The sequence below is a fragment of the Pseudochaenichthys georgianus genome, unplaced genomic scaffold, assembly GCF_902827115.2.
Source record: "Pseudochaenichthys georgianus unplaced genomic scaffold, fPseGeo1.2 scaffold_869_arrow_ctg1, whole genome shotgun sequence".
In the NCBI taxonomy this organism is placed as follows: domain Eukaryota; kingdom Metazoa; phylum Chordata; class Actinopteri; order Perciformes; family Channichthyidae; genus Pseudochaenichthys; species Pseudochaenichthys georgianus.
In genome coordinates, this window is record NW_027263409.1 from 32,551 (window position 1) to 53,431 (window position 20,881).

General features: G+C 40.0%; 3 protein-coding genes across 3 annotated transcripts; 1 reads left to right on the forward strand and 2 right to left on the reverse strand.

Moving 5' to 3' along the window:
- The first annotated feature begins 886 nt into the window (after positions 1-886).
- LOC139433661 (uncharacterized) lies at positions 887-1,843 on the forward strand. Its single transcript, XM_071202766.1, has one exon. The coding sequence runs from the start codon at positions 887-889 to the stop codon at positions 1,841-1,843; it is 957 nt and encodes a 318-aa protein (XP_071058867.1).
- Positions 1,844-2,812: 969 nt separating this feature from the next.
- LOC139433660 (zinc finger and SCAN domain-containing protein 29-like) lies at positions 2,813-4,653 on the reverse strand. The gene is made up of 3 exons (XM_071202765.1): positions 4,012-4,653; positions 3,493-3,675; positions 2,813-3,117 (listed from the first exon to the last, which is right to left on the reverse strand). Exons 1-3 carry the CDS (start codon positions 4,379-4,381, stop codon positions 2,813-2,815), a joined length of 858 nt encoding a protein of 285 aa, XP_071058866.1. The 5' UTR covers positions 4,382-4,653.
- A 2,492-nt stretch (positions 4,654-7,145) lies between these two features.
- Positions 7,146-16,492, reverse strand: LOC117444644 (uncharacterized). Its single transcript, XM_034080088.2, has 4 exons — positions 15,864-16,492; positions 9,179-9,509; positions 8,897-9,072; positions 7,146-8,309 (listed from the first exon to the last, which is right to left on the reverse strand). Exons 1-4 carry the CDS (start codon positions 16,463-16,465, stop codon positions 8,078-8,080), a joined length of 1,341 nt encoding a protein of 446 aa, XP_033935979.1. The 5' UTR covers positions 16,466-16,492; the 3' UTR covers positions 7,146-8,077.
- Positions 16,493-20,881: the final 4,389 nt, after the last annotated feature.

The following is a 20,881-nucleotide window of genomic DNA, read 5'->3' on the forward strand; positions in this document are numbered from 1 at the left end:
TGCTGGAGATGAGATGAAAAAGCTACAACGCTTAAAGAAATTTTTTTCTAAAAACTCTCAATTCTATAATTGACTCCCCCATTCAACGCAATGAGCCCCACCCTCCACTCAGCAAATCATCTAAAACGAAGGACCTCGCTAATGGCGCATTTCCACTGCAACGGGGTAGCCCCGTTTAAGCGTCCCTAAGCGTCCTGGCTCAGGCCTCGGGCTGCCTCGCTGGCCGGCCGAGGCCGTGGCGCATTTCCATTACAGTTTAGGACCTGGGGTACTAACGCAGTGTAGGCGGGGCGATCAGCTTTTTGGCGGGCTTTTTGGGCGGAGCGACGCTGAGTAAAACTGCAGTGGCGTCATCTTCAATGCGACACAACTCACAAAACACACACAACAATGGAGGATGTGGAAGCGATCGTTTACTTGTTTCTTGGTGTGTGGCTTGTTATCACAGCAAGAAGGAAAGTGATCACAGCAAGAAGGAAAGTGATCACAGCAAGCAGGAAAGTGATCACAGCAAGCAGGAAAGTGATGTTTCAAAGTAGGCTGCGTAAAGCAAGACGAGATGCAGAAGAAGCTGACGAGAGAGTTGTGGAAGTCCTACAACGCTGCAGAGACTACAACAGCACGAGACTACAGCGCTACTCGGTAAGCTAACGTTCGCTAACTAGCCATGTGTTTAGGCTCACGCTCACAATACGACCAAAGTGTTTCAAATATTTAATTAATTGTAGCTACCACTTTTACGTATTAAAATATGTATGCTTTTGTTTGTGTATTTCAGAAGTTACGTCGCCGCAGACCATGTGTTTGGATGCTCGACCGAGCTACCGAGTGGTGGTCTGTGATTGTTCCATCTTTCACACACACTCAGTGGGTGGATAACTTCAGGATGTCTGAGGAAACGTACACCTACCTGTGCAACAAACTGCGGCCAGCGATGGAGAGACGGGACACAACATTCCGCGTGTGTATACCTCTAAAGAAGAGAGTGGCCATCGCACTGTGGAAGCTTGCTACCGGCTCAGAGTACAGAAGCATCGGACATCTGTTCGGAGTGAGCAACACCACTGTGTGCCGGTGTGTGCGAGACTTCTGTGCCGCTGCAGAGGCGTTGTTAGTACCGGAACTAATTCGTTCACCAGACCGGCAGAAGTTTGCAGAAATGGCTGCCTACACTGAGAACAGGTGGGGGCTCCCTCAGTGCGTAGGTGCTATTGATGGATCACACATACCCATCTTGGCACCACAGGAATACCACTGTGACTATTTCAACCGGAAAGGCTGGCACTCCATCATCCTTCAAGGAGTTGTAGATGGAAAGGGACATTTCTGGAATGTGTTTGCAGGAATGCCTGGGAGCATGCATGACGCTCGGGTTTTGAGGCTGTCCTCATTGTGGGAGTTAGCCAGTCGTGGTAACTACTTTCCACCTTGCACCAGGGACATTGGTGGGGTGAATGCTGGCTATTACATGCTTGGAGACAATGCCTATCCCTTGCAAAGCTGGCTCTTAAAACCCTTCCCAGACACTGGACGGCTGACAGCAGAACATGTGGTGTACAACAAGAAAATTTGCAGCGCACGGGTTGTGGTTGAGAACGCATTTGGTAGACTGAAGGGGAGGTGGCGTTGCCTCATGAAAAGAAACGACTGTGATGTTAAACTTGTGAAATCCATGGTGCTTACATGCTGTGCTCTGCATAACCTCTGCGAGAGTCATGGAGAGGACTATGATGATGGGTGGAATGCACCAGCAGCCGCAGAGCCAGGGGTAGCAGTGGCTCAAGGTGCAGAGAAGGAGGGCACTGACATCAGAGAGGGTTTGATGCGCTACCTGAATACCTAAATATGCATTGTATTGTATTCATTGTATTGAACATCAATAAATCCTTTTTTTTTTCATATACATGTGTTTGTCAAATGTTTTAAACAAATATTATCTGAATTGAATATTTGAAATGCAAGCACCAGTAAGTACTGCCCCATAATAACAGTTGAGGAAATATCAGATCATGAAAAGAAAATCTTTCTAATAAATTAAGCGAATATCAAAGCTAACTATAAACATAAATACTAAAGTGTAAAACACAGCAAAACTATATTCATAAATGCAAGTGTAAAATAGTGTGGACAATTGTAAACTTGGATGGAGGCTAAAGTATCCACAATATAAAATATATTAAAATATAACCTCAATCTTTCTTCTAGACATGTTAAAAGCTTGCTTGAATGGGTTATAGGTTTATTTTGTTCTCTCATCTTTGAAATATATAAGGAATGTGTTGTTTGAGTCTAGTAGAACGAGGGTATTACAATTGAGAAATGTCTACATGTATTATATATTTATCATGTATTAATACTATTACAAAATAAACATGTAATAATGTTTTAGAGGAGGACCTCAAGCTAGCAAACTCAATTTCTTGCTTTAAATCTCTTAAAAGTAAGGGGCTTTTTCCTAACTGATGGTGTTTGTTATTCCTTTATAAATTCATGTATGTTTATATCTTCTCTAAATAAAGATTATGTGAATCTGATTTTTTTTCTGTTGTGTGCCATTCATTATCAACAAGAGATAAGATAAGTCAAAGAAGTACTTTAATGATGGCAGTATACAAAAAAAAAAAGGGTGTATCAAAAAGGCATGCCATTAAACAATACAAATTAAAAATTATAAACTGTATTGCAGCCAGCATAAATATACATGGCATTGTACAAATAAAATGAACATTTTAAAGAACATAACAAGAAAGTACAAATTTAAAGAAGAAAAGAAAAAATATATATAATATGTACAATAACTATTAATGTTATTTTAAGTTGGACGAGGAGGAGACGGGCCACGTCGGATGCCCAGTCCCCCTAGCACCTCGCCAAGAGTGCGCAGGAAGGCTAGGTTGAAGGTCTCTGTTTGAGCGGCCTCCTCCCTTCTCAAGGCGGCCTCCTCCCTTGCCTCCTCCCTTCTCAAGGCGACCTCCTCCCTTCTCAAGGCCGCATCCAACTCCCATCTCCGCTCAGCAGACGCTTTGGCCCAGTCCAGGTGCCGTTCCTGCTGGGCCATGTGCTGTTCATGGTGCCGTTCCTGCTGGGCCCGATCCTCTCCTCCTCGTTTCCTCTTGCCTGGGTGACAATAAGATAATAATAATTAGCAATAAGGAAAAAACACAGGACAGGTACAGGTCACACAAGGATATAAGAATAACATGTATAAACAGAACAACAGTAAGGTGAACTAAAGAAAGTTCTGGCCCTAGATGTTTACAATGATTGTGAAAGTGAATTACATTATGTCCAGCCTGTTGATAATGAATATAAATATATGTATATGATTGGATGTCACACACAACGGTACTAGCTGCTTACTAGCTAAGACTTTACTTGTAACAGAGCATTTCCACACAGTGGTATAGCTTATTTTAATTAGTGACGATGGATGATCCAAGGTTTAAAAAAACAAAACACAATTCCAGTCGTTTTGCCATTTCTATTTCTTACCTAGAACCACACGCTGCGGTGTCGTGATGGCACTCGGTGTTGGTGGTTGAGTCGGGTTAGGGTCTTCGGCTGGGGTCTGTGGTCGAGCTGGGGTCCGTTCTGGATTCAATGACGAAGTGGACGGAACACTGCCATCACCCGTTGTTCGGGAATGTTCCTCCTCACAAGTCCCAATGTAATCATCTAGAACAGCAAAATGACTTGTTAATTCCACAAACTACTGCAGCACAATACTAAATAGCAACAACAACTATAGAAAAGAAAAACTGAACGTAAACAATGGCACATATGGTGTTAGCAAACAATAGACTACTGCAGCACAATACTAAATAGCAACAACAACTATAGAAAAGAAAAACTGAACGTAAACAATGGCACATATGGTGTTAGCAAACAATAGCTCTAGCTAAGGCTATCTGCCTTAGCTAGCTACGTAGCTCTTCGGAGCTCCATAAAAGCATGGGTTGTCGAACATTAATGTAAGGATAAAATAGACTTCTTTGTTAGAAGTGAGCGTACCTTGCAGGGACTCCAGTAAAGCCGTTGCAGAGTCCAGGCCTCCCTCCCTCCCAACGTTGGCCGGTCTGTGGCCGTAAATCTGGTCCAACAAGTCGAACCACTTCCATTGTTTGCGACCCGCACCACTCGTGTTATTGTTGTCCTTTATTAGGCGATATTCGCTCTTCATCTTTTTAAGTTTTTCCCTACACTGCAGGAAAGTCCTCGAAAATCCGCGCTCGGACATCTGTGCAGAGACATCCTGAAACACTTTCACATTTCTTGTTGTTCCGTCGAGCTCCCGCTGGATTTTATCATCCCCAATGAGATGAAGGAACGTCGTCACCTCCTCGGTCGACCACGGTGAGCTTTTCTTAACAAACGTAGACATTTTTGTAGCTCCTCCGTTTACAAAATGCTGTTTATAAAAATGCTGCAAGCTTGCTTCTAAATATATATGCGACGCTAGGGATGAACTCGCGCGCGATCTTGTGACGATTCTCTCTGACCAATCAGCAGTCGAGAGTGTTGACGTCACAGCCCTGGCCTGGTCTGATAAAAAAGAACCACGATTTTATGGGGCCGGAAAAAAAGGGAAAAAGTACCCGCTAGCCGGTACTAGGCTATATGGAAATGCCACCAAAAACTGGCCTGGCCGCTTGAGGACGGTTCAGGACGCTTAAACGGGGCTACCCGCTGCAGTGGAAATGCGCCATAAGACGACCGTTGTAAACTAGCCATGGGGCAGAGAAAAGCCAAGACTCCCCCTGCGAGTTGCAGCCAGGAACAGACTACTGGACTACCATCATCACCACCAAGGGGGAAACCCGAATCTTGCAATACTACTGCTGCTGATTTTGCTCCTTGGGCCAAAACGTCTCTGTTTATAGACACAGTGAAAGCGGTGTTGGTTGATATTGTGGAGAGGGTGATACATCGGTACAAAGAAGAAATATGCAACGGGTGCCTAGTCAGTCACCCCGGCCAGAGGCAACACGATTTTCTGAATGACATGTCCGATTTTTACTTCAGAAACAATTACGCGTTAATGAAAAGACTCTGGCTCACCGACTTCATTACTGAGATCGACCAGACTCTTAATGATAAAGACATTTTCACGGATGATTGGAGGATCCAAGGCGCTTCGGAGGCTTTTCTTCACAAACTCAAAAATTGCAGACGCCTCAAGGAGAGACTTGAAAAGATCCATGCCGAGTTGGATGGAGAAGAAGAAGACTAACAACCAGCAGTTGGATGGAGAAGCCAGGGACTTTTTTCTTTAAGTAAAATAAAAATGGGAAACTACTATGCAAAACGCTCTGTATATATTGATCATAATGTAGTCATTACCCGTTTAATAAGTGTGGTGATGGGGACGATTGAAAACAGAACGAGTAGTGACCCCTGTGTAAAAAGAATGGCCGAAGTTTGTAAACTGGAAGACATTTTGGATATCGTTCGTTCTGGCAGTACTATTCCGGGTCATTGGGAAACGATTGTAAACGAAACATTTAAAGTGGTCCTGGAATCTTCATTTTCCGAAACATTCTGTAACATTATCTCAGAAATGAAACAAACATCAAAAGTGTATCATGTGCTCTCATTGTATGCTCTGTTTGTAGATGTAATGCATCTTTGCGTCGAAAACAGCATACACGTGAATATTTTGACTGAAGTGAAAAAACTCCATCACGATATCTCCAGTAATATGGGGAATTCTAAGCTGGAGACTGTCCTGGGGATGCTACAATCAGTATAATTATTGATTTTGTGTGTGAAAAATAAAAAAAGTGTTTTTTTAAATATAAAAAACTGTTGTCATCATTATAGCAAGCAACGAAATCTCCTCAAACAGAGTACTTTCTACAGATGAGGCCTCCCACTCAACGCAATAAGTCCCACCCACTCAGCAAATCATATAAAACTAAGGACGACCTTTGAAAACTAGCCATGGATCTGAGAAAAAGCAAGTCTGATGTAGCCTGCCCTTATTATCACCAGGATAACGGATATGGGCTTAATGACTGGATGTTACAAAGTAGGGGAGAGGATGTTCCTGAAGAAGAGCTCTCCTCTATATCATATCCATGTAAGGTATTTAGGACAAAAGAGGACCATGATAACATGACATATGAAGAATATCTTTCTTTAAAAGATGGTATTATAGATAACCTTTATAGAAACAGTATATCTCATACCACTCGCCAAGATCGCAAACGACAATTAGCAGAAAAGAATAGGAAAAGTAAAGAAAAACGAAGAAAAAGAAAAAGCAACATGAAAAGGAGAAGAAAAATTAAAAGCAAACGCGGAATGCGAATGAAAAGAAAAGGGGCCAGAGGACGGAAAACGAAAAAGACAAAAAGAAGGAAGGTGAAAAGAAAAAGAAACAAAGTGAAGAAATTTAAACTAGAGGATGGTGTTGTAGAGCCATTACCGGATCATAATAATCTTATAGATCATCTCCCGCTAACCGACTGCTGCGAATGTGTTGAACAAATACCAAAAGCAATGGCAGAACTTTGCTTCAGTATAATGAGAGAAAAAGCGCGATACTGTGGAATTTCCCAAATTGGCGACAGTGCCAGAATATGTATTAAAAGACTGTTGGAGGATCTCTATTCTAGTGTCGGTTGTCATTACAGCGAAGGATACGCCAAAACGTGTGACGACATAGACAAAGCTTTTGAAGACAATTATATGGTACCTGTCCTTACAGCTAAACAAATCCTACGCCAGGTATTCAACAGACCACAAGAAGCACAAGAAGCCCCAGAAAGGATTACATTCAGAGCTAATAATGGAGAAACCGAAGAAGAAGCAAAGCAGATTATAATCGTTGCGGGTGAAAGGATAGAGAATTTGCATGTGATGTTAATGCATTTATCTGATATAAAAAATGCATACTTCCAAGAGACCCCTAAACATCTACTTGGGCAGTGTGAATTGAATGATAAACCGATCACTGTCAATGAAACGCGGAGAGAAGCAAATCGTTAAGTCTATTACCATGTATGTACTACGACATTAACTTGGTAAAATGTAATATGTTTTCTATGAAAATGTGTTGAATGTTGTGTTTTTTCAATTAAACAACCATTACAAGATGAAAATGTGTTTTATTTTTTTGCTTTCATATATATATATATATATATAACCGACTAAGCCCCATTTATTTTCATCACAGACGGCAACAAAAGTCCGAAATTATACGATTTAAAATAAAAGCAATAATTGTGGCTTGATATTGAGTAAGAACATGTTTTTATGAACCACACAGCTTCCGGTCTCCTACGACCCGACCGGAGAAAAAGACGTGCTGCAGGCAGTAGAAATACATTGCTTTTAAAATCGTGCTGTGCAACACGAAAAAAAGGGGCAAATCGTGTTGGTGAACACGAATCAATAGATTAAAAATCGTGTTGGTGAACACGAAATGCCGTGAGACTGGGTTGTGTATCGAGCTATTTTCCAAAATCCTATGGAGAATCTGCATTGTTTTTCACGAAGGAACCGGAAGAAGTTTACTTCCGGGTTTTACGACGCGTCACTGCGGTTCTCTATTGAAAGTACTTATTGCCTGAGATCGCATGCTGTGGTTTTATTAAATGTGCCAAGTGCTAGGACTGTCTTAGGGAAGAAAGCTTTTAGATGTGCAGCTCCTCTAACTTGGAACAGTCTGCAAAAAGAATGGAAAATTACCAAGCTAGTACCACTACATGTTTTTAAAGCTCGGTTGGATGCTACACAGTCAGATGCTGTTGGTACCTGTACATGTGGTTAGATATGTAAATTGTAATCCCTGTACATGTTGCTGTGTGATGTCCTTTTGTTGTTCTGTTGTTTATGTGTTTATGTCTTCTTGTGGAACCGACTGCTGCTGGTCTCCCTTGAAAAAGAGATCATTGATCTCAATGGGATTTTACCTGGATAAATAAAGGTTTTGAATTTAAGCAGCATTCAATTAAATCTTGTGCCTCCATACTTTTCCTGGTGCTCAAAGCGCTTACAAGCAAGTAAAACAAAAATAACAACAATCTTAAAAGCGAAGATAGAGCAACTTTTAATGATATGACATTCCCCTCAATCAGCTCCGCCCCTCTGAGCCCAGCAGCCCCGCTCTCTTCAGGACTTTGTTCACATTAGGAATCAGTTTTTCTTGGAAGTCCCACAGCCGTTTGTCCTCACGGAGCTGCTCAAACTTTAACGACCCCCGCAGTGACTCGCGGACATGAATGATCTGACAAACGTCCATAGGAACCTTGAACTGTTCTCCAAAGTTCTTGATCACTTCATGCACCGAGGTCTGCTCCACCAACCTGTGAGGAAATCATTGGTTAATTATAGTGCGATTCTCTGTCCATACCTTTTAATACATCCATATCCCCGTCACGAACACAAGCACAGAGTCACATTACATACACACACATACACTTTTCACCACCATATCCCTTTTTTTGTAAGTACTTGTTATTTTATTGTTGTTTTTATCATATTTTATTTTTATTGTTTGCAATCACTATTGAATTTGATAATTTCTTGTAAATAAGTCTTGTGTTTTCCATAACATTTTGCATTTTGTGGAGCCTCCAAAAAAGCCAATGAGGTTTCTGTGCCTCTACCAGGACTGTATATTATGTGTTTTCTCTTAAATTTGTGTATTTTTTAATTGTGCAAACAATAAACAACCTTCTACACATCTATTGGGGTGTGGGGTGTAAGTGTTCAAAATCATGTTACAGCATTTTTAGATGTTTTACTATAATATTAAAAGTGTTTTACAATAAATAACTTAAATAGTGTTTGACAAAAAAGATCTATAGCCAAAATGTATTATTTATTCAGCCAAAAGCTCGGAGTGTGGGCCCTGAGTGAGAAACCTTTTGGTCTGACAAATTCAGCCTACCTTGGCTGAACTATCATCTTTCTCTGGTGGTATATACTCCTGTCGGGATCCTCCTTGTAGATATGCTCCAGAATATTAACTCCCGGCACGTCGCTCCACTGAGGCAGGTGAAACCTCCCGCTTGGCTCAAAATGGTGCTGGGGGAAGTAGTGGTTCTCAATGAGGAATACTCCTGTCTACAGAATGTCATACAGCATGGGAGATGGAGAGAAAACATAAATAAATACTTCTATTGTTTGGATGTTGATGTAATATATGTCTTGCACATTACTAAAACCATACATTTGGCTGCTGCTTTTGGAGCATGTCCATCAGAGACATCAGGTTGTTGTGTTTGTACGGCATTATGATCTCATCAATGTCGTTTAACAGCACGTAGTACGAGCGCTCCATGGATCTGTAAATGCACTCATTGAGCGTGGTCATTTGGCCGAAGTAGTGAAGGTCCCCCCCGCTCTGTGAGAAGAGCCAGCCCTTTGATGGGTTAAGGTACCGGTGGATGGGCCACGGGACCATCTCCACGAAGCCCTCCTGGCTGTAGCTCTGCAGCAGGCGGTCCAGCTCTGGCCCGCAGCTGGTGTTATAAATCACCACCCGGTCCACACCCAGCAACCTGAAGCAAAGCAAACAAATGACAAATGATTTGATCAACCAAATTACAAATATAAACTATATCTAATGAATACAAAAACAACAGCAGCATGTTTTGAATAATAGTGCCTTTAACATATTTTGAAGGTAAAGTAATAATAAAATCTCTGGTTTTATCAACATTGAGCAGTGCATCTTTGTTTTCGTTTTTTCAAATTGGGAAGAGGCAAACACTTGATGGATAAAACTACTTTCAGCAGTGATTCTCAAAGTGGAGTCGTTGGCCGAAGCCAGCGAGTCCTAGAACACTTTTTAGATTCATTCATATAACTTTTTTAACAAAAACGTTTTGAATAAATGTTCATAGATTAATTGTTAATCGAACAAATACATGACTCTGGATGCTGGATACTGTTGGGCAAATATTTTCCTAGGCCCATAACTTGGACCTAGTTTATCAGTTTGCCCTCGTTGAGCACAGGCCTGCGACCTTGGGGTGCTCTCTGTGTTTTGTCTCCTTATTCCTGCCCAGCCTCAGCTGATAGGTGTTATAGTGATATGCCTGTGTTATCTTGTTATGCAGAATGTTGATTATTCTCTCAGAACCAGCTAACTACATAGGACTGGGTGAGACATGTTCAATTGGTTAGGGCAAGAGCTATGTCTCCTTGTGGCTGCACGCATGTCTTTGTCAATCCTCTGGCCCTAACTTCCAATAAGTTTGTCAGTGTTTGCCATCCAATGCTCCAGAAGTTTCCATTACAGATACCACCAGGGGCGGCTCCAGGCGGTAGCTTGGACTTGCTACAGCAACTAGGCTAAATGTTGGTGCTACTGTAGTAGTAACTGCAAAGCAACCTCAATACCCAACCCAGTCTCACGGCATTTCGTGTTCACCAACACGATTTTTAATCTATTGATTCGTGTTCACCAACACGATTTGCCCCTTTTTTTCGTGTTGCACAGCACGATTTTAAAAGCAATGTATTTCTACTGCCTGCAGCATGTCTTTTTCTCCGGTCGGGTCGAGGAAGACCGGAAGCTGTGTGGTTCATAAAAACATGTTCTTACTCAATATCAAGCCACAGTTATTGCTTTTATTTGAAATCGTAAAATTTCGGACTTTTGTTTCCGTCTGTGAGGAAAATAAATGTTGCTCAGAGCCTCAGGATACTGAAATCTGTATTTTTTAAATCTTTTTTTCCTTCTAATTTGTTATTCTTTTCAAAATAACACACTGTTATTTACTCACCAACAACACTCAATTATCCTTGCTTTTATTTATTGGTTTAATTCCATAATCTCTGGCTTTTTTGGCGTCCGTCAGGAACTGAATTTCAAAATAAAAATAACCGGAAACAGACGTAGGCATTTCGAGCGATTACCCAAGATCCTCAGCTATGGTTTTAAGCTCGCTTATTGGATGTTTTAGCCGCAATGCATGCTGGGATTTGGTGTTTATATGATATGAAATCCGGAAAACATTTTAAAAGAATAAAATAATACTTAATTCCGAGTGTTCTTGCTTTTCTCTTTGAAAGTCATCACATAACAGCATTGTAATACACGGTTCGGCTGCATTGTATATTACAGATCTGCCGTAGTTGTTTATTTATAGAGCCCTGATGAGAAGACCTTTGGAAAAACTGAGAAAATGCCGCCGAAACTGAATACTTGACGTGGATCATAAATATATTCAACAATTAAACAACATCTTCAATTTCTCTTCACACAATACGTCTCCTTGCAGTATCAACACTAATTCGGCTGACTTTTACATTTGATCTAATTCACAGATAGGTTATATTTACACCATAACGGTGCACAGCTGATAGAAAAGGACTGTAGTTTTTAAAGATATTACTGATTTTCTTTGAATGTAAGAATGTAAATACTGAGTCTGAAATAGTATAGCAATATGCTCTAAAATTATGTGAAAGCATGAATAAAACGTGTCCTACACTAATAATACAAAGTTATTATGGCTGTGTGTACCTTGTGTGCACCGCCTAGTGGTTAAAGCACGTTATTGAATTATTGTTTTTACGTGTTATAATATAACACGTAAAAACAATAATGTACTCTTAATATTTTTTTCATCAAATATTATTTGAATAAAAATATGAAGAGTACATACTTCCATAGGGGGAAAGTAGAAGGTATGTGATAGAAATATAGAATATAAAAAATCAAGAAGATACTATAAGTGATCTCTACAATAAAACAGTTTAGTGCAGGATGTACAAAGATATTAATAGGAGGAGGTGCAAAACAGAAAAACGAATTAACCTTTATTTAAACATTAAATAACAGATTAAGGTCTTCTTTTAAATAAGAAAAAAAACTTTGGGGGTATCTATCTACAGATAAATATTAAGCCTGACAAAGTACTTCTAATATATTGCTTTCCTGCAATGTTAACTATGTTGAAGCACTTATTTTAACTGATATTATACACATGAATTATACTCTTATGTATGTAGATAGAATAAGAAATGTGCAGAATATGACAGTTGAATGGTGGAGGTACACACATATTGATAGATGTCTTGTAATGCACTGTTGAGGAACCTGTGACCCAAGTGTTTCATTCATTGCATAACTACACCGTGGTTGTGTATATGACATGTCAATAAACCTTTGAAAATCTTGAAAGGGATGTGCAAAATAGCCATAATATACAGTCTTTAATGAACTATTAGTAGAGAATAACGAGTAATGAATATACTTTATTACTCGTTTCCATTCATGTCAATTGCAGATACATGTTTAGTCTTCTCAAGCACCAACTATCAAATATCTCTCCTGATTGTTGGCACTTGACAATCACCTCCCCTGAATTTTACTCAGGTGTAACTAAAGTCTGATTTAAGGGTTGTTTATATTTCACATCATTAATCAGAATCTGCAAAGTAACTCAAATAAATGCAGTGGAGTAAAAATACCAGGTTAACCTCTGAATTGTCGTGGAGTAGAATTACAAAGTAACAATGAGCTGTCATGTGGGTATATATTAATGCCCATTAGTGTAGTTCTGGGGGGGGCGTTCGATTCCAGTTTTGGATAGTCTGGCGTGGTTTCGTTCCATTTCACACAGCTGTTTGACGCTCTGCGTAACCTTACGGGGACTGTAGTCCTAAACGATAGCTGGGGATTATGGGTAGTGTAATGTCTTCGGCCATCCTAAACTCAGAAATGTTGACAATCGCAATGATGCTCGAAATGTCCCTTATAGGCCTACGTCTGTTTCCGGTTATTTTTATTTTTAAATTCAGTTCCTGATGGACGCCAAAAAAGCCCGAGATTATGGAATTAAACCAATAAATAAAAGCAAGGATAATTGTGTGTTATTGGTGAGTAAATAACAGTGTGTTATTTTGAAAATAATAACGAATTAGAAGGAAAAAAATATTTAAAAATACAGATTTCCGTATTCTGAGGCTCTGAGCCCCATTTATTGTCTGAGCCCCATTTATTTTCCTCACAGACGGCAACAAAAGTCCGAAATTATACGATTTAAAATAAAAGCAATAATTGTGGCTTGATATTGAGTAAGAACATGTTTTTATGAACCACACAGCTTCCGGTCTCTCACGACCCGACCGGAGAAAAATACGTGCTGCAGGCAGTAGAAATACATTGCTTTTAAAATCGTGCTGTGCAACACGAAAAAAAGGGTGCAAATCGTGTTGGTGAACACGAATCAATAGATTAAAAATCGTGTTGGTGAACACGAAATGCCGTGAGACTGGGTTGCAATACCACCATCAGTATACATATGTAATGTGACAGTCAAAGCTCATTGTATAAGACTCAACTCATTACAAGAACTTGGAGTTTCAGGCTCTGCACTTTCCCTCCTCACCTCGTACCTCAAAGGCCGCACCCACAGGGTTACTTGGAGAGGGTCGAAGTCCGACCCTTGTCAATTAACTACAGGGGTCCCGCAGGGCTCTGTTCTCGGTCCCCTCTTCTTCTCTCTGTACACAAACTCGCTCGGATCTGTCATTAGCCCCTATGGTTTTTCATACCACTGCTACGCTGACGACACCCAATTAATTCTGTCCTTTCCCCGCTCAGAGGCCCAGGTCGTCGCACGCATCTCTGCCTGTCTAGCAGACATCTCTCGCAGGCAAAGTATCAACGAAGCTTATATTATACAAATGTAGTGCAATATACAGACTGTTTAGCTTATGGTGATCAGAAGCACTATGAGCTCATTCTCTCAGTGTATCATCAGGAATACAGAGACACGCACACATCATTTAAATAAGAGTTTTTAAGTTAAATTATAGGTTAAGAATAAACATCTTAAAGTAAATAACAATAAACAATAGCCCTTAACCCTGTAAGGCCCCCGATTGTAATCTTACAACATTACTTGAAGCTATCCTAAAAAAGTCAGTAAATGTTTTGTTTTTTTAAAAGACGACATTTACATAGTCAAACGGTCCTTTTGTTCAGCCTCACCAAGCTATTGGGTAGTAAATGTGTTTATAGGTCCTGCCCTCTGGCCATACACGCCAGGGATTTTGGGCCCCATGGAAATATATCACATTGGGCCCCACCACCAGGCACAGGCCACGCCAACCAAGCACACTTGCTGTAACCACACCTCCAGAACCCAACCGACTCATTTATGCTTTAAATAACTCTACCTGTACAGGCTTGCATCTATCTTGTAGTCCAATACTAACTGCACAATATTTACTGACACTGAGCTGTGAAAATATAACACTTATGGGGGGACAGGGCTGCTAAGTCTAGAGATGGATCTGTTGGCACCAGGGGGAGGGATAACTGATTTAGTATGAATAGTTAGATTTAGTATGAATAGTTGCTAAAAATGTACCTGCATTTACTAAATGTCAGCTAAAAGAGCAGTGAAATTAAAAACCTGTATAGACATTAACAGTACTTAATGTCAGCTTACTAACAAAAATAATTAACAATTACTATTTACAATGGACTACGCATAGCTAACAGACACATTTCCACCAATCATAGACCACACCCACTTTTTCTTTTGAAAAACTGGGTGACATACTGTCGCCCTTTAGTCCCTCTCTCTTGTCTTTCTCTCCTTTCTTTTCTCTTTTGAAAGCCTGACTTTGTGAGTCGATGAGACATGGCACACACATAAGTATAGCATTCCTGCTCCTAACATGCTCTCACTCTCTGCTAGAAAGTGCCGGCGGTGCTGCACCGCGTTTCAACCTTCCTAAATTCTCCCACACCACGCCGCTCCTCCATTCCCTTCACTGGCTTCCGGTAACTGCTAGAATCCACTTCAAGACAATGGTACTTGCGTACCATGCTGCGAATGGATCTGGCCCTTCCTACATCCAGGACATGGTTAAACTGTACACCTCAGCACGTGCACTCCGCTCTGCATCAGCCAAACGGCTCGCTGCGCCCGCACTGCGAGGGGGACCCAAGTTCCCATCAGCAGAAACACGTGGATTTGCTATCCTGGCTCCTATCTAAAGCCAGTTGAGTAGCACTTGAAATGTTTTAGCTCTATGAAACCTAATGTACTTTATGATTCTGTTTTCTTCAAGTTTGTATTTTGTTGGTCGAACACACTTATTGTAAGTCGCTTTGGATAAAAGCGTCAGCTAAATGCAATGTAATGTATGCTAGTTAGTTTGAATCGTAGGCTATACTAGCAGCAACCATAACATTGTATATATTAATTTATTTACATGTATATAGACTTCTGCATTTACTTGGTCACATACAACATTCTCTGCATCATTAAGCTTATTGCCTTATTTATACATATATATGTATTTCATTTCATTTCATTTCAAACCTTTATTTATACAGATAAAATCCCATTGAGATCATTGATCTCTTTTCCAAGGGAGACCTGTTCAAGTAGTTCCACATGAAACATAAAAGCATAAACAGAACAACAAAAGGACATCATACAGCATCATTAGGACATCATACAGCATCATTAAAGAATTCTAAAAATCTAAAAATTTAGATTCAGACATAGTTAACTTCATCTGCATTACTTGCACATTGGTCTTGCAACATAACCTGCACTATTCTATTCTACTGTTTCTTATGCACCATTTTTATTATTTTATTTTTTAATTTGTTTTATTGTTTTATGTCCTATATATAATATGTTGCATTGTGGGAGGAGCTTTGGACATAAGATCTAATTTCCATATCTACACTGTAGCATCTTTGCTAATGACAATAACGCCCTTGTACCTTAAGGTAACTGGCCCTTTAACCTGACCCAACCTAACCAGAATCATCGGTGCAATCCAGAGACACTGCAACAGTACCTTTGCAAAGGTCACACCATTCACACCATTTTTTTGTTGTCAGTGGTTTGTGGTGTTGTTGCTGTACTAACCTGTACATCTCCAGAGTCTGTGCAAACTGAAGCACATTGTTGTAATCTCCGAACAGGGTGGAGATGCAGACTGTGAAGTTAAACTGTAACTTTTGCTCCTCCTCCCTACCGGTCTTCTGGTTTCTTATAGGAAGCCAAGCCTGGTTAGGTATTGTATCACTGTGTGGCTGCGTCAACAGAGTGACATGTGTAGCACTGAAGCCCTTAGGAATTCCACACATGACATCTGTTGTGATGAAGGGAAAGCCAAAGTGTTCAATGTGTTTTAAAATTGTTGTTGGAGTTGTATTTGACAACTGGCCTGCACAGCAGAAAAGACAGTAGAGGGGTTGGTCGGAGTCCATCTTAAAGATGCCGATGATGCGTATATCCAAGCCCTTCACTCTCTGGTCCATGTAGGCCGACACCAGAATGTGCTTGGTATTGTTGAGGGGGGTTAGGGTCTGCTCAGAGATCTGCAGGGAGCACATTTTGGACACAGAATGTGGCTTTGGGAAAGCTGTGTACATCATGTGTGTTGTCACATCGAGGCTGAGGAGGAAGATAAAGATAGCAATGAAGAGGAGGAGTAACTTCCCTTTTAGTTTTGTTGTCTTTCCCATCCAGGAAGAGCGGAAAAAGAAATCCAACCTGGGGCAGAAAGAGGAATCAGTTCAGATTACACATTTGCGGGAACAAAGAAAACACAATTATGTTTTAAGCCATCAATGAAATCACATTTTTAGCATATTAGCTAGGGTGACCAGATGTCCCGCTTTGCGCGGGCGGGACTGCGGGACTGCACAGCATTTTCACGACTTTTGGTGCATCCCGCAAATTACGACGATGTCCCGCATATTTCATTTTGATTGGCTAAAACGCTTTTCTTTAAAATCAGATTCATCCAATGGCTGTTGAACAAGCAGGTAAGGCTATCATCACGGGGCTGTGTTTGCTGTCAATCAAACTGTAACACACGGCGGGTGCCGGTCAAGTGTTAACCAATGAAAGTAACTCACTCACACCTCTGTGGAGAGTTGTTTGACAGAGTTACAGACACCAGTGGTTCTAGGTGACAAAATAGCCCACACACTGTGTGTGTGTGTGGGGGGGGGGGGGCACCTGCTGTTGCTGTGATGGACAAAACTGAAAGCTATTTTATTTGATGTATTATTATGTTTCTGTTCTCTCCTGGCCAGTTTTGATTTGTATTTATGGTTTTATTTTATCTATTAATTTATGTTGTGCCTACTTGTACAGGTAATACACCAGTTGAATTAAGAAGATGCATTTCTAAACACTTGATGTGAATAATGCCTGCTGCCTTGGTTATAGTGTTAATTTCGTTGACTAAAACTATGACGAAATATGTTCGTCAACGACCTTCTTTTCCATGACGAAAACGAGACGATGACGAGACGGCACCGACGGCAGTAAACAATAACTGTAACGAAATCATCATGCAATATCGTTGACGAAAAGTGACGAGACGAAAATGTAGTTTACTAAATAAAAACTATGACAAAATCTCTCTTTACTTTCGTTGACGAAAAATGAGGAGACGAAATATTATCAAAGATAACGTTACATCTCTGATAGTCAGTTTTTCTCCCAGCAGTTGCATTTCCGGTGCTGCGGCAGAGCAGCAGCTGTGTGTCTGTGCTGCGCGTGGCGGTACATTTGAATTACACCGGGCAGCGGCACAATATGAACTGTCAGGAAGACTCGGGTGGTCTAACTAACCTTATTTAACAGAAAGTAAAAACAGAAAAAACAGGGCTTAGGAGCAGTGGTCGCGTCAACCGAATACCCCCCCGTCAGCGCGAGTGAGTGATACATTGTGCACTCGACGGGTAATAATGGATTATGACGGAAATGTTACAATCCTGTCCGTCAAAATGACTGACAACGAAAACGTCTAAAGCCACCACTGCTTGGGAGAAAGAAACGACATAATATGTGGGGCCATTTTCGCTACAATGAGGCGGAGAAAAAAAGCGAATGCATTGTTTTATCAGAAGGGAAGCAATGTGGCCAAAACACAGGTAAAAACACCACACACCTGACAAAGCTGCATTATTAAATCATTCAACCTGTGTTTTTCATCAAATAAGGACAAGATAATCTTATTTATTTATATACTAAAATGACAAATTATTGGTTTTGGCTAGACTAGTTTGACTGAAATGTTCTATATAATCTGATGACTAAAAAAGACTCAACAGTTTTCATTGACAAAAAGTAGACTAAAATAATTAGTTTTCTTTGACTAAAATAAGACTAAAATGCTCAGACTTTTAGTCGACTAAATCTTGACTAAAATGTTTACTGTTTTAGTCGACTAAAACTTGACTAAATAAAAACAGGATGAAGGTGACTAAATATGACTAAAACTAAAAAGGAAATTTAACACAGGACTACGACTAAAACTAAATAAAAAAATAGCTGACGAAATTAACACTACTTGGTTAGCCTTAGTTTACTTTTCTTTATTAATATACTAAATTGTTACTGCATTTTGACTTCACTTTCTGCTCTGTGTTTATATATATATATTTCTTTTAAATTCCGGGGGGGGTGGGGTGGGGGCTGTTGAGAGGGTGTCCCACATTGTCCCACACAACCATACTCCTTGTCCCACATTTGGTTTGTTGGGTAACACGTTGAAATCAGCTTGAAACAGAACTCTCTATCTGTCTTCCACTAAAAGGTGAGACAGTCTCTAGAACAGGGGGGTCAAACTCAATTTCATCACGGGCCACATCAGCATTATGGTTGCACTCAAAGGGCCGGTTGTAACTTTAAGTCTATATAAAAAGACATATATAAATATTGAATATATATAAAATAAAATGTATTATATTACATTATTGCCTCCGCATTGGATTATTATCGGATAGGGTAATAACTTAATAATCAACTACGTCTGAAAGCAGCAGTCTAGGGCAAATAATTGAAAGCCTCTTCACTCAGAATGTCACAATATGATTTTAAAAGAAAAGCCACATTCTGAAAAAAAATTGACATTTTGAAAAAGAGAAGTGACATTTTGAAAAATAAATCTGTTTATGAGGAAAATGCTAATTCTAAGAAAAAAGGCATATTTTGACAAAAAAAAGTCAAATTCTGAGAAAAAATGCATTCTGTAAAAAGCAAAATTTGAGATGCATTGTGGGACATGTCGTAACCGTATAATAAACATATTATATTCTTTGCAAGCTCTTGTGGGGCCAAGTATATTAACAATAGTAGGGAGACCAGGGACAGTTGTAACACGGGACAGTTGTAACGCCTTCAATATCTCCAATCACAAACAAGCTCGAGTGATGAAACTCACTCTGCACATGCTCAGTTAGATGGAAAGATTGCTGTGAAAAAAGGAGCCACGTTTAAATCTGTCGCGAAAGATGTCAGCAAAAGTGTGTTTCTGAGGTAAAACATTAACAACAATTATATGATGTATTTTTTGGATACTGTCTTGAGGTCAAATGTCTAGGAATCCAAACTAGTATTATTAGAATCACTGTTTTGTAAGCTAAACATATAACTAGCTACATATGGGTCTAGCTATGAATCAGGCAGGTTCACAGGGGGTGAACACATGACTGGTGGTCCTGGGACGGTTGTAACATGGACCACCTGGGACGGTTGCAACAAGTCCACCAACTCATACGACCAAATAGCCCGATTGTTCAGGCCCAATTATTACGACCAAATATGTTGTTTGTTCAAGCGCTTAATACGTCCTATAATTACGTTTTAAAGTGTTCCCCCTCTAGTGCTCCCGTTGAATGCAAACGTTACAGATGGTCGTTTATTCACAAATAACCCTCTCTGTAAAATCCTAAATTGTAGGATAGTTTGGCCATTAAAACGCTTTTTGATTAGATTTCTAGCGAGAAGTGTATATTGTGCTTTTAGAATCCACGTCCAGTCGATATGTAGGATGTTTGATAGATATTACGAAGATGATTTGAGGTATGCGGTAGCCTCGATGTAAAGTTACGGGTTGAAAACAGTATTTCCGGTCTCGACGTTTTTATAATAAAACCAATGATCAAATGATTTAACAGTGATATCTGCACTACTCATCCACTAAAAAAAACAGTTTATCCTAGTTAATTATACGACATTTATTGGTTTAAGGCGAGACACGGCAGGCAAAAACATCGTTTTTCATGCACTGGTCAATTTTGAGATTTTGTGCTATTTTGATTCCATAACATGTTTTCTTTCAGGCTTTTGGAAGGACAACATACAACATACACATTTAAGTGTTTATTTGACTATAGTTTGTCTATTTGCGTCTGTAGATATCTCCTAAATTCACCAAAAGTTAGCATTCTAACGTAACATAAAGTACCGCGACCGCTGTTTGCACAATGTCATGAGAGATATCGTTGGAAAGCTCCGTCTCTCCTGCACAATCTCATCGGATCCAAATATGGTCATTTCTTTTGTATCAGCAACCAATCGTGAAAGTACAAAGGGGTCTTAAAAGAATAAACTAAATCTCATTGGCTGGTGTACATTTCTGACAACGTGATTCGTTCAGATGCGTCACGTGGTGTGCTAAAACACCTGGTTAGCTTTCTGCTAAACATTTAAATCTCAAAATGGCAAAAGAATGACGAAAAAAACGTTCATAGAGAAGACGACAACAATTGTCCCTTGCACGAAGCAAGGTCAGGGCTGCCAACACTCACGCATTGAGCGTGAGAGTCACGCAATTAACCCATATCTCACGCACTCACGCCACACTTGCCTTTCCTCATGCTAAGTTTTCGTCCAAAATGTATGTATATAAATATAAAAAATAAAGTGAAGGAACAGCAAACCGAGTGGTCTACGAAATGAGATGGTCTTCTGGCTTAGTTCAGTAAAGTTGGAATGATATTGGGAGATTCTGATTTCACGGATCAATAACTCTTGAACAAAACGTTATTCAGACACAAATGACGTCTCCTAAGTACTGTAGTAAGGTTGACAACGAACTACAATCACATTTTGATAAAAAAAAAAGCCAATACACGCCGTCC